We start from the raw sequence: 13,989 nt of genomic DNA on the forward strand, positions 1-13,989 counted from the left end.
ACTTACTCTCAGAAACAGGGACGCGGATAAAGAGTTGGCAGGGGGATCATTGGGAGCTGTTATAGGATTCAGGGTGGGGGGAATAATACCTGTTTCCACCCCCTCCCCAAATGTAAACACATCACCCGGTTTCTGCTGACAAATAAATGAATGTACTTTCTGATGCTCGTACTGGACGGTGTTATTATGTGCCAGGTAGTAGAATTGTGAGACGGTTTCGAAACCGCCAGTGTGATTATATATTTTAAACTGCGTCGCCTGTAGTTTTCCTGACTGCACAAGTTCGGGTGAAAGTAGCGGGTGCAGAGGGAGTGTATTGAACGCAGAAGTATATGGGAGACAGTACAGCAGTCACCAAGTCTACTGCCTCCTATGATAAACGCGCTCCCAGCTCTGCTTTGCACACAGCGCTGAAGCTAACACCGTGTGCATCACCCCGGGGCTTTGCGCTGGGTTTGTAGTTTGCACTCGGTCTTGGAACTCAGCCGTCATCCTATAAATACAAAGCACCAGGCAATGATTGTCATTCAACAGCTCTGATTGAAGAAAACGGTATCGCCAGAGAACAGCGAGAGAAAACTGAGAGGATGTCTGACACTCCTTGCGCGTGTAACTTGGGTAAATGATTTAACCTAATGTTAGCTGTTTATTGTGCTTTTAGTTTACAAACTGCATGTTTGTAATTCTGTGTTTTTTTTAAATGAACAGACGGCACCTGTAACTGCGGAAACAACTGTAAATGTAAAGACTGCAAGTGTACATCGTGCAAGAAGAGTAAGTACTACTGACTCCGGAGACCTAGCTGAGACAATGGGCTGACCTTTGCTGAGATGCTATTTGTTTTATGTAGGGGGTGGAATAGCAGATTTCGTCTAATTAAATCCCTTTTTTGATTGGTTTATAGTTTGGGGTGATAAACTGGGTTGTTTAATACTGGATAACTTCTACATCGCTCTCCATGGAGCCCTAGGCGGTTTCGTCTCGGTCTCTGCCTGTAACTTAATTGTATTGTTTGGGCTTCATCCCATTCTTTTGTTTTTCTCCCTAGGCTGCTGCGTCTGTTGTCCCGTCGACTGCAGTAAATGTGCTCAAGGCTGCGTGTGCAAAGAAGCCAGTGCCAAATGCAGCTGTTGTCAGTGAAGATATTTCAAAATGTTTTATATAATGTGAACTTACTTTAATCCTTTGTATTCATTATAAATTGTTATTACTATTAACATTTTAATGCAGTTTTACTTTGTTTTGGACATATTGAATTGCATCGTTTAATAAATTCTCTCTTTATAAAAAGATCCGCGCTCGACTGTGTTGTTTTGCACGTGATGAGAGCAGGATTGTCAGACAGTAATCTTCGAGCTCGGCGGTACTTGAACTACATAGCTCTCAAAATTTAAGAGACTTGTTTTCATTAACCTTTCGCTAAGTTCCGCCAATTCGACATAATTAAAGTATTCAATTATCATTTCAGTAAAACGTTGTAAAGACAGTCAATTCTATAGAAAATCTAGTTTGTTAACTAAGGTGCGAGTAACTTTTTCTAAGTTTGTAAAACAACGGTCACTTTACAGAATTAAAAGTACTCTTTTTCCTGACTGGGAGTTTGAAATTTACAAGCATCTCGTTATTTTCAAATTGACCTCACCAAATACTTATCGCATTATTTAGGCTCCTTCCCTTCCTCCCGTACTTGATCTTCTAGGGAATAATTCAGTTTATCAGCTCAGCATCACAACTGTGTTTCCAGACTATCTTTGACCAGGGCAACATAGAAAACAGAGATCAATGAGTTTGTCGTTACACATGGCTTATAAATATTAGGCAGTAACAATGCTGAACTTGACAAAGGCTGAAGGTTGTCTAAGGAGGTGGAGAGCCATGCATTTAATTTGTATCACTTGCTTAGGACAGCTGATATCGAGCCAGTTCGGGAACAGATGTTTTGCATACAGCTCAGTTTCGCTTAACGACCTCAATCATAGAACGTTTAAGGCACAGGAAAGAGGCCACTTGGCCTAACGTGTCTGTGCTGGCCGAAAATCGAACAACCCATTCTAATCCCACCGTCTGGCAGTCTGTAGCCCTGCAGATTACAACACTTAAGGTGCATATCCAGACTCCTTCTGAATGAGATGAGGGTTTCTGCCTCAACTACCCTTTCAGGCAGTGAGTTCTAAACCCTCCACCAACTTCTGGCTGAAAAAATGTTTCCTCATCTCCCCTCTGATTTTACTACCAATCACTTTAAATCTACGCCTCCTAGTCACTGATCTCTCTGCCAAGGTGAATAGGCCCTTCACATCCACTCTATCCAGGCCCCTAAAAATGTTGTACATTTCAATCAGATCTCCCCTCAGCCTTCTCTATTCCAAGGAGAACAACCCCAGCCTATCCAATCTTTCCTCATAGCTGCATTTTTCCAGTCCTGGCAACATCCTCGTAAATCTCCTCTGTACCCTCTCTAGTGCAATTACATCCTTTCTGTAATAAGGTGACCAGATCTGCACACAGTACTCGAGTTGTGGCCTAACCAATGAGTTATACAGTTCCAGCTTAACCTACCTGCTCTTATATTCTATACCTCGGCTAATAAAGGAAAGGATTCCATGTGCCGCCTTAACCACCTTATCGACCTGTCCTGCTATCTTCAGGGATCTGTTGACATTTACTCCAAGGTCCCTCACTTCCTCTACACTTCTCAGTATTTCCCCATTAATCGTGTATTCCTTTGCCTTGTTTAACCTCCCCAAATGCATCACCTCACACTTCTCCAGGTTGAATATTCCATTCCAGTGCCATCACTCCCATTCACAAAGTAACAGAACTGAACATAATGACTCTCTTCTAATATAATGTTCCCCACTCCAAATAAACTCAGATGGGAATATCCAGCAGCTTGGCAAACTGGACTAACCTGCCGTAAGAGGAAAATACATAAATAGTAAATAGCTTCCTTGGAGAAAGTGTTGCAAGAGACTGATGTAGTCGTGGAGTTTGAACTTTGTTCTGAGCGTTTATAAAATGTAATTATTTTCATTATAACTTCAAAGTCTCCCAAACCATCTATCATTTCACTCATAAAATCAGTCTGTGTGTGGGGTGAGAGAGGGAAGGATGAGGAGAATAAAGTAAGAACCTATCAGTAAACCACAATGGTAAAACAAAGAATAACTGATTTCACTATACTCCAAGTTCCCCTCCAAGTCACACACCATCCTGACTTGGAACCTTATCGCCGTGCCTTCACTGTCGCTGGGTCAAAATCCTGGAACTCCCTTCCTAACAGCACTGTGGGTGTACCTACCTCACATGGACTGCAGCGGTGCATGAAGGCAGCTCACCACCACCTTCTCAAGGGCAATTAGGGATGGGCAATAAATGCTGGCCTGGCCAGCGACACCCACATCCCATGAATGAATAAAAAAACTGCCTCAATTAATGCCTACGGAACACTGTAAAATACAGTGTATGAGACATGTCTCTTATGTTCTGTCAGTACAAGTAGCTAACTTGTAGCATTTTTGACAAAATGGTAATTGTAAAACAGTGGAGCATCATAAACAACACTGGGACTCATAATTTTAGACTTATAATTTTAGGTTTTGTGGCTTCTGATTTGCTTGGGCAGTGAAGGTGAGGCATCATTGCTCATCATTGTGTCTCCCACCAGTATCTTCACTTTCTTCATAAGGGTCACCACTTCTTCAGCAAATCCTTTCTTAAGTTGGGTATGTTTTTAACAAATAAAACTCAAAAGGAAGTTGGAAGAAAGGAAGATTTAGTGAAATGAAGTAAAGTTATTTTTAAAACTTTCAAAATTGTGCGATTAGTAGTTCACGTTAATGCTATAGTATTAAACCTACTCAAAGTTTACGTGTCTTTAATATTGTACTTAGCCTCAGCTTTATGGTGCATAAGCTAAAACCTTTTTAAAGAAAGGAACCCAGCAGGCCTGGAATTTCATCCTGTCATATTATAGTTAGACTAAAATTGCAAATTCTCCACCTTTTTGTGTTTTGCAGTTTTATCTAAGAATTGCATTTGGTGTGTCCTTTTGGTTCAACTATTGTTATATTTAAGTACATAGAGTAAGTACATGCTTATAAAATGTTCTCAAATGGTTGTTATGCAAGATAATATTGAAGAATTCTGTATTACTGGTGGCAATGAGGAGCATTTATCATATGTTACAATCAGGTGAGGAGAAGTTAAATGGTTCCCCTCTTTTCCCTCTCTTTCTTTGACCACAACAGGTGTACTTTTTTGAAACGGATATACTTGCTAATTCAGTGAGTGTATGACTTTTTACGTGCTGTGATCATAAAAGAACCAATCAGACAGGTTTTCTTGAGTTTAACAAAAAGGTTAGCTTTATTGTACTTAAACCAATCAAAGTAAAATAATAAAATACACTCTGACTTTCACAGACACACACTCGAAGTTCACACATGCACACAAATAGATTATGGGGTGAGGGGGGAGGATAAATCTATGAGGAGAGATTGAGGAGACTGGGCCTGTATTCTCTGGAGTTTAGAAGAATGAGAGGCGATCTCACAGAAACTTGCTAAATTCTTAAAGGGATAGACAGGGTAGATGCAGAAAAGATGTTTCCCCTGGCTGTGGGGGCCAAAACCAGGGGACACAATCTCAGAATAAAGGGCTGAAATGTAGAGGAACTTCTCACTCAGAGGATGAGGAATCTTTGGAATTCTCTGTCCCAGAGGGTGGTGGAAGCTCAGTCACTGAGTAAGTTCAAGACAGAGATCAATAGATTTTTAGTTGCTAATGACATCAAGAGATATGGGGATAGTGAGGGAATACAGCATTGAGGTAGACGATCAGCCATGATCAAGAATGGTGGAGTAGGCTCGAAGGGCTGAATGGCCTACTCCTGCTCCTATGTTCCTATCATAAGACTATTTGGCAACTATTTCTTTGTTATGCTCATAAACAGAACCACTAGTACCCAATTTTGAGGGGGTGGGGGTTTGTCCTCACAATTTTCAAAAGAAAAGTACAGTCCTTAATGTGCTGAGGGCTTGGAATTACTGGAATGAAGCCTCTTGTGTAGGCAGCACCTAGTACTCTTCTGTAGTCACACAATGGGGAGCAGAATATCAGTCATGAGTCTGATCACGTGCTGTGATTAATCAGGGCCAAAATAGAAGATGTTATGACTCGGTGAAAAAGGTGTCTAGGGATATTTTGCTGTCTTCACCTGGTCTTCACCCTGGGGAAAAGCAAGTGTAACAGAGAACTCTTGAAATCAAAAGACCTAAATGCATGCTACTTTTATAATCACAATCTTTTCTTGTGTGTGTGTGTATCTGTATCAGCGTGAGAGTGGGTGTAGTTGCGTATATATTCTAGTGTTGACCAATAGGAGGTTAATGAAGGGGATATGGTGGATGTTGTTTATATGGATTTTTAGAAAGCTGGTTAACAAAACTGAGACTCATGTAAAAAGAGGGTCAGTGTCCAATTGGATAAAAAAAAATTGGCTTAGGGACATAAAAGAGCAAGTCAGAGTAAATGGTTGTTTCTCAGACTGGAGGATGGTAGACAGTGATGTTCCCCAAGGGTCAATGCTGGGACCACTGCTCTTTTTGCTATATAGAAATGACTTGGATCTTGGAATACAGAGTAGAATCTCCAAATTTGCTGACGACACCAAACTTAGAGGTGTGGCAAACAGTGAGGATGATATAAATTGCCTGCAACAGGTCATAAAGAGACCAGCAGAATGGGCAGACAGGTGGGGCAGATGAAATTTAATACTGACAAGTGTGAGGTGATGCATTTTGGCAGAAGGACAAGGGAGAGGCAATATATACTATTGACATAGTTCTAAAGAGTGTGCAGGAACAGAGAGATTTGGGGGTACATGTGCATCGACCTTTGAAGGTGGCAGGACATATTGAGAGAGTGGTTAGCAAAGCATATGGGATCTTGGGCTTCCTAAATAGAGACATTGAGTTCAAAAGCTGAAAAGTTACACTGAACCTTTAAAAAGCTCTGGCAGGCCCCAACTTGAGTATTGCATCCAGTTCTGGCCACCACACTTCAGGAGGAATGTCAGTGTGCTTGAGAGGGTGCAGAGGAGATTTATCAAAATGGTTCCATGTGTTAGCGGGAATGAATCTAGAAGAATCACTCGACACTCAGGTCTGCTCCAATGTCAAACAGTTTATTTAGTTACGCCAGCGGGGAGCAGGTCACTGGGCTGTCCAGATGCCTCTCCACCGAACAAAGGAAAATCATCAATACTTATACATTTTCAAACAGTTACTCAGCCCATCCTGGCTGGACATGATCCAATCACAACGATTATAGATCATATACATTGATTATTAGAGCCAATAGAAGTGGTTACTAGGCATGGAGGGACTGCACAACCGGCCCATAGACAGATAGGGGATCACTCATGATGTTTTCCATTCCCTCTTATCCATTATCCTTGGTTCTCATGTACGCATACCATCTTATCTTGACCTTGTTACAGGCTGGTACCTTTGTCAGCATTCCACAAGGACATCTGCTTTCCATTTAATGAGTCTTTGCTTGAATTTATGTTACTCAGCTCCTGTGTGGAATGTGGTCAAGTTGGCTAAGCCCCATGATGCCCTGCAACCTCTTCATTGTTCCCTAAGGTTATACGTTACTGGTTACTCAAATAACATTTAAACATAATGATATTTACTGCAGGTGCCTCTGCGCTTGGGAATACCCTACAACAATCCCTCCTTTCGGTAGGGAGACTAACCCCAGTCTCCTTAACCGACACCATTTATTGTTTTTTTTTTAACCCTTTAAACTCGCCCGGTAATCCCTGCCTCGGACGTGCTGGCCAGTCACGTGATTTCAGGAATTCCGGTCGTACTATATCACATTAATGTGTTCCAAATGACTTATTCCCCTAGATAGATGAATTGTCTCCCTTGCCTTTACTCTAGGTTTTATCCTCCTTCGCTGCACATATTGCCTGCATGATCGGCAGGCCAGTATGCCCCACGTTATAGCCAGTATCAGCTGTACCCCAACTAGCACATGAGAAATTATCCGAATCCAGGGGTGGATGTTCACATTCATTCCCCAATCCCAAATCTTCTTCCACCAGCTCTGGTTCTGCAGTTCTGCAGTTCTTTCTTTAGCTATTTGATTTTTGTCTGCAGTTGGTGGTAGAGTTTTACGGATTGGCCCACCCTGAGCCTTAATTCCCTTAGTACCTCGGCCAGGTGTGGGATGGGGACTGGTTCTGGTTCCTCGTAATCCTGTAGGTGGTCATGGAGGTAATCAGTGACGTTGATGTTTTGGTACCTCTACGCCGAACTTGAATGATTCAGGCTTTCCCTATCGTGACAGGTCGTAGATGCATAAAACAGAAATTAGGATATTGTAGAGGTAGGAACTTTCTGTAGTGGAAACGCAATATTTCCTTTACCTCCGTATCCTGTTCTTGCGAAATGCATGGGGGCAGGTATGATTTCTATGGTATCTTTGCCCAATTCGCTGTCTGGGATCACTGGATATACTCTGGTGAGTCCTTTCAGTGTACAATTGTCCAGTGTCCCTTTCCTCTCCGCTAATAGAGCTAAATGTGGGCTGTCTATCCAATCGGGCACCTCCCCCCTTTGGATCTGATCGAGATTGTGTCGTATCTGTCCCACCATCCATAAGCCATAAGCGTGGCAGAGTTGTCCCTGCCTTAGCTTTCCGGCATCTTCCTTCTCTATCTATGAGGTGATTGATGGTCTTGGCATGGGCTTCAAATATCGTAATTCCATCTAATTGTATTCCTATGCCCTCTTCTCCTAGATTGGCCTGATCCGCCTGATTTTCCTCGGCTCTCTCTAAGAGTTCCTTCATTACTCCTTTAAGTTGTTCTACCTTTTCATTTAGACCTTGCATGTCCAGTGAGTTTATGACGGAAGTACCAGTATTGACTCCGGTAGCAACATCGTTAACTACCGCCCTTTTTGTTCTATAAAGCTGATCCTGGCCTCGAAATCTAGTGGCACCCATGGCATCGGCAGCCTGCTGCATTACAACCTTATTTAATACACTATACATATTTCTTATACATATACATATTCCTCCGAGATAAGGAGGCCCAAAAGAAAAAAGAACAAAAGAACATATTTCTTGCCTGTTCTGTACAATATTCCGGCATCTGTATTCTCGAGATATTGATCAGGACAGGCACAATTTCATGTTTAACATTATCATATAATATTTCACTTTCGTTAAAAAGCACAATTCCATTCTCTGGTCCTTTAGTGATTGCAGGACATGGTAATTTCTCGGGTTGGGTGGTGTTTAATATGGGGAGTTTGTGTCGGAGGGGGAGGAAAACATCACCCACCTCATAATACCCACATAATCCCACCCCCTTTCTATAGGTAGTCATGGGCTGAGGTCCGACAGGTGGTGCACACAATATTCCGAACGTGCACCCATCAGGTTTTTTTTGTTTCACTTCATCGGATGCAGCTGACTCTTGTTGCATCAGTGGAGCACTGTATGCATACTTCATCTTTTCCCGAGTGGACTTGTAACTGTGGACTTAAAATAAGCTTTATCTCTACTCCAGTCCTTGGCTGTTGGGATACATATACCATCAGTGAAATAATACAAAGCCCCATAGTTCATGTAGTTACGTTCCTCCTGTGTTTGTTGTAGCTTCAGTGGTGCATCAGCATTCTCTTGTGCTTGTATTAATCTCAGAGTTCCCAGTATCATGAGTTCCCAGAGTCGAAGTGCCCCCTGTGGTTTCATCGCTTCAGGTGTTTTAATCTGGGGATTTAAACAAAATGACCTGGTCGTCACCAGGTGTTAGTTCCTGGTCTCCTCATTTCCTCACCTGTATGGGCCGAAAACGTTCTATTGTTTATCGGCTAATAGCTGTGTCTTTTATAATCGTACCATTTCTATCTCATCAATTCCATGTCTGTACTGCCGTCGGATTTGCATCTGAGCACGCTGCGCTCGTGCCTGAGTGTTGATCCATTTGAATACCACCCAGACTCCGGTTAACATCATCACCACTCCCAGTCCCCCGAGCAATCCATTCTCTAATGTGTTTCGCCACTCCTGGTATCATAGGGCATACCAGGTGGTCTCCATGATAGGCACTATCACAGGCTCAGCCATCATTCCCTTGATTATATTTTTTTTCAGTTGGGACCATGTATTTCCATCGGCCCTTCCCTTTACCATTACTTTGTCTCCCACAACAGGCACCTTTGTCTGTTCCTCTTTCATGTCTGTGTCCAGAGAATCTCCTGCCTCAGTTCATGCAGTTGTCTGCACAGCTCCTTCACAAATCTTTTAACCCTTTCTCTCGTGGGTCCTACTTCCTCACTACCTGCTACAACATACCTTGGCAGTCTCATCACCCTTCCTGTCATTAGTTCAGTTGCTCTACATGTAACAAATCACATCTGCACACTTACACTGGTATTCCAATGTCATGCCACATATTCGCAACTCTCAGGTGATATTATCAAAAGATCAAATGTCAGCAGTGGGGAGAGGGGGCACTGGTGGTGTCTGTCTGAGATTTTTTGCTTACCTCCCCCTGTAGGGTCCTGATGTCTCAGGTTATGGCCAGACTTTCAAATGTAGCTCTCTTAAAAACTCATATCTCCAAGAGAAAACTATCAATTACCAGTCTTATCTACACTTTCCTGACTTTCACTGGAAAATTCGAGGCTTCTTGGAAATTAGCTGTTTGAATTCTAATTTCACCATTTGTTTATCCCCAGAATTCCTTTATTAGCTCTTGCATCAGCCAGATCTGATTGCCAATTCTCATTAAATATAATTCTATTTCATTTTGAGCCCTGGAGAACCTTTACAATTAATATTCATAATTCCTTAAAACAGAAATCAAACATTTCCGTTTGATTCCAGGCATTAGTGTATATTGTTTGTGCTTTGTTTAACCTTAGATGACATTTTAATTCCTTAAATAACTTGCCAAATTAAACTGGATTTTCGACATCTCAGATTATTCCAAATTCAAATAACAGTAAATTTCCCTTTGAATGCTTTAAATAACCACTCATATCAATTTAATTTTGTTTATCAATTCCAATTTCTTATGCCCAGACTTGGTGATATTGCATTTTTTTTAAAGACAGAAGTGCTTGCAACTATTTCTCCTTCTCAAGCACTTTGTCTCATTGATAAAGATAGCTGCAGCAAGGTTAATTTCTTTGTTTGTCTCCAAGGGGGCGGAGCAAAGCATTCTCAGCTGTGTTGCTTTACGCAACCTTTTTTTCCCTTTCAAAAAGAACTAAACTCCATTTTAAACGTTTTTTTTTGGTATCCTTAGTATTTTCAAACAACAAAATCTTTAGTAACATTATCAACTTCAAAGGAAACTATCTCCATCAGGAAAGACAGCATTTTAGATTAAACTCCAATTGTTTCCAAACTTTTAGCATCTTTTGTAAGAGATTTCTAGTCGAAGGATTTTATACGACCAAGATGATTCCAAATTCCAGTTCACGTTAATGAGCATTTGAAGTTTTCCTCAACCTAACAGGTTAGTTAACCTTAACAGTATTAATTTAATTCAGACTTATTAACTTATAATACTTATTAACTACACACAGAAAAGAATAGCACGTGCTTTTTTTTTAAAGATAGGTAAATTACGTCATTTTTCTTCAGGTGCCTTTTCAAATGACTAATAAAACCAAAAACTAAAGAAAAAGTTATTTAACATTCTTACAACAAAAGACTTAACACCAGCTCCTTACACAAACTTTAATCTTTCCTATATCTCCTTTGATTATCCTTCTCTCCCTTAAAACAATATTCAATCTTTTGACATTTGCTACTTAAAAACAGACAGTAAAACATGTCTTCAAGTTTAGACTGCAAAATAAAGCGATAGCAGAATTTCCAATTAAAGCAATGTTTTAAACGTCAAATTGGATTTCTGCCAGACATCTTCAGACCTTCAAGGCTGAAGCTTATCTCTTAGAAAATTGTTCATTGCCTTTTCACAGTTGCAAAACCAACTTTAAAAAAATAAAACTTTAACTTAAAATATAATTCAAGTTTATATCCCATTCCTGGGTGCACAATCTTAAATCGAAATGAACACACTCAACAATCACTTTTCACACTCATTCAATTCCAAACAACTTAATAGACTCATGCCTTCAACATTAAAGCCAGACAACAAAGAGTTAACGACAGTCAGTTCTACAGAACACAAGTTGTACAGAACACAAGCTGTACATCCCAGGGACATACAATTCATTCGTAGACACTTACAACATTCACACATTCGAATCAAAGATACAGTAACTTGTTTTTACTCTAAAACATAGTCTTTTATGTCACTCTGCCATAAACTTAGTGAATGCTTTTCTTCTTTTTGTCACCACTCCCTTTGTTTTGCGGCAGGGTCGTGTGGATTCCAAACCGAGTCAATCATATTTCCTATTAACTTTTTGTGTTTCTCTGCCAGTTGGCAGGTAATGGACCCCTCCAGTCCCCACTCGAGCTCTATCTTTTCACTGGCCATACTTGGGTAGGATTAGAACCGTTAGAATCTATTCTCAGAGGTCCGCTTTTAACCTAGCGCAACTTGTAGTAGACCGTCTCCTGGCTAACTGTCGGGTCACAAGTCTGTCCGTATTTCATACAACAAGCTTATGATATATATACGCATACATATATTCCAAACCCTTCTCGACGGTGCCTACGTCTCGTAACGAACTACCTACCACCGTTTGACTATTGGTCAGATCCTGTTCACAAACTTGGCATTCGTCGGTCGCGAAACACCACCCGGCCCCGGGATAAGCTTTAAAGATACTCAACCGGTATTCCTGATGGCATCAAACGACCGCCAAATCCTGTTCTTAAGTTCGGGATCAGGCTCCAGCCAACTCCCACTTGGCCCCTTTGTTCCCTTCACCCACTTGATCCTGGCCATCACGTGGGACTCAGTCCTCTTAATTCAGGCTCAGGCTGTGTGATTGGGATATCGGGGTCGCAGAAGAGTTGACTTACACCTGATCATGCCGACTACGCCAATTGTTAGCGGGAATGAATCTAGAAGAATCACTCGACACTCAGGTCTGCTCCAATGTCAAACAGTTTATTTAGTTACGCCAGCGGGGAGCAGGTCACTGGGCTGTCCAGATGCCTCTCCACCGAACAAAGGAAAATCATCAATACTTATACATTTTCAAACAGTTACTCAGCCCATCCTGGCTGGACATGATCCAATCACAACGATTATAGATCATATACATTGATTATTAAAGCCAATAGAAGTGGTTACTAGGCATGGAGGGACTGCACAACCGGCCCATAGACAGATAGGGGATCACTCATGATGTTTTCCATTCCCTCTTATCCATTATCCTTGGTTCTCATGTACGCATACCATCTTATCTTGACCTTGTTACAGGCTGGTACCTTTGTCAGCATTCCACAAGGACATCTGCTTTCCATTTAATGAGTCTTTGCTTGAATTTATGTTACTCAGCTCCTGTGTGGAATGTGGTCAAGTTGGCTAAGCCCCATGGTGCCCTGCAACCTCTTCATTGTTCACTAAGATTATACGTTACTGGTTACTCAAATAACATTTAAACATAATGATATTTACTGCAGGTGCCTCTGCGCTTGGGAATACCCTACAACACAGGAATTGGGATTTTAGTTACAAAGTTAGGTTGGAAAAGTTGTGTTTGTTCTCCTTAGAACAAAGGAGATTGAGGGGACATTTAATAAAAGTGTACAAGATTATGACAGGCTTAGGTCAGTTAGGCAAGGTAAAACTTCCCAATAGTTCCAGGTCATTACCACCGGCTGTGTAAAAATATTCTTCCTCATATTTCCCCTGCATTACTTGCCCCAAATATTCAATCTGTGTCCCCTAGTCCTTGTACTATTAATTATTGGGAACAGTTGGAAGCGGAGACGATCAATGATTTCAAAAGGAAATTGGATGGGCACTTGAAGGAAATAAACTTGTAGGGCTACAGGGATCGAGTGGGGGAATGGGACTGACTAGATTGCTCTGCAAAAGATACAGGGGGATGCGAGGAAGACCTTTTTTACGCAGTGAGTGATAATGACCTGGAACTCTCTGCCTACGGGGGTAGTGGCAGTGGAGATGATCAATGATTTCAAAAGGAAATTGGATTGGCGCTCGAGGGAAATAAATGTGCAGGGCTACAGGGTTAGAGCGGAGGAATGCGATTGAATGGATTTCTCTACAGAGAGCCAGCATGGACTCGATGGTCTGAATGGCCTCCTTCTATGCTGTCATTGATTCAATGACTCTATGACTTTCACATACACACACACTTGAAGTTCACACACACACACAATTGGTTACAGAGTGGGGAAGGATAGATTAGTCAAAATTAGAGTCCACAGAAATAAAAGGGGTATACAGTCTGTGGAGGTTGGTGACTCAGATGGCTTCAAGCTGAATTCATTGGTCGTGTGATTTTTCTTTAGTGGTCCTGAGGCTTTCAATTTGAAGATGTGGACGGCTGATTCGGTGGTTCTCCTGGAAACAGTTGTGAAACTGATTTCTTTCAAGGGGTCTCTGTCTACAGCAGGAGCATCTCTGGGTGGTCCCGGTCAGCAAACAAGGTTTGAAGCTTGCAAGGTGGATTGGAGAGAGAGAAAGGAAGGAGGGACCCACTCGGGTCTTCTCTTGTCAGCGTCTAGCTGCTTGTCTCTCTACTGCACACGAAGAGTGGGCCTGTCACATGACCGTCACCCAGTGATTCAAGCATGGTGGTTACCAGTGTGCATTCCTTCTTGCAACTTAATTAGTCCCTTAGGAATCCCCTTCTCACTGCTCGGGTCCCATTGTTCAAGTGATTAAGTCTGAGCAGTTCATCGCTACCAGCTGAATATTTAGGTAATGGCCTTGATGCCTTGATAATGGGAACAGGATAGATGGTTCACTCACATTCCGCAGGTCATTGTCCTTGATGGGTCTGT

The 13,989-nt window shown here is 41.7% G+C and overlaps 1 protein-coding gene across 1 annotated transcript; it reads left to right on the forward strand.

Annotated features, from left to right (window-relative positions):
- The first annotated feature begins 407 nt into the window (after positions 1-407).
- On the forward strand, positions 408-1,613 carry mt2 (metallothionein 2). Its single transcript, XM_068049606.1, has 3 exons — positions 408-618; positions 709-774; positions 1,049-1,613. Exons 1-3 carry the CDS (start codon positions 588-590, stop codon positions 1,138-1,140), a joined length of 189 nt encoding a protein of 62 aa, XP_067905707.1. The 5' UTR covers positions 408-587; the 3' UTR covers positions 1,141-1,613.
- The last annotated feature ends 12,376 nt before the right edge of the window (positions 1,614-13,989 follow it).

Source organism: Heterodontus francisci, chromosome 17, assembly GCF_036365525.1.
Source record: "Heterodontus francisci isolate sHetFra1 chromosome 17, sHetFra1.hap1, whole genome shotgun sequence".
Taxonomy (NCBI): domain Eukaryota; kingdom Metazoa; phylum Chordata; class Chondrichthyes; order Heterodontiformes; family Heterodontidae; genus Heterodontus; species Heterodontus francisci.

What these genes read in the sequence shown, in the direction of transcription:
- mt2 (XM_068049606.1), top strand. Translation starts at nt 588, where the DNA reads ATGTCTGACACTCCTTGCGCGTGTAACTTGG. An exon ending in TCCTTGCGCGTGTAACTTGG is followed by an intron (nt 619 to 708) that starts GTAAATGATTTA and finishes TTAAATGAACAG; the next exon opens with ACGGCACCTGTAACTGCGGA. An exon ending in GTGTACATCGTGCAAGAAGA is followed by an intron (nt 775 to 1,048) that starts GTAAGTACTACT and finishes TTTTCTCCCTAG; the next exon opens with GCTGCTGCGTCTGTTGTCCC.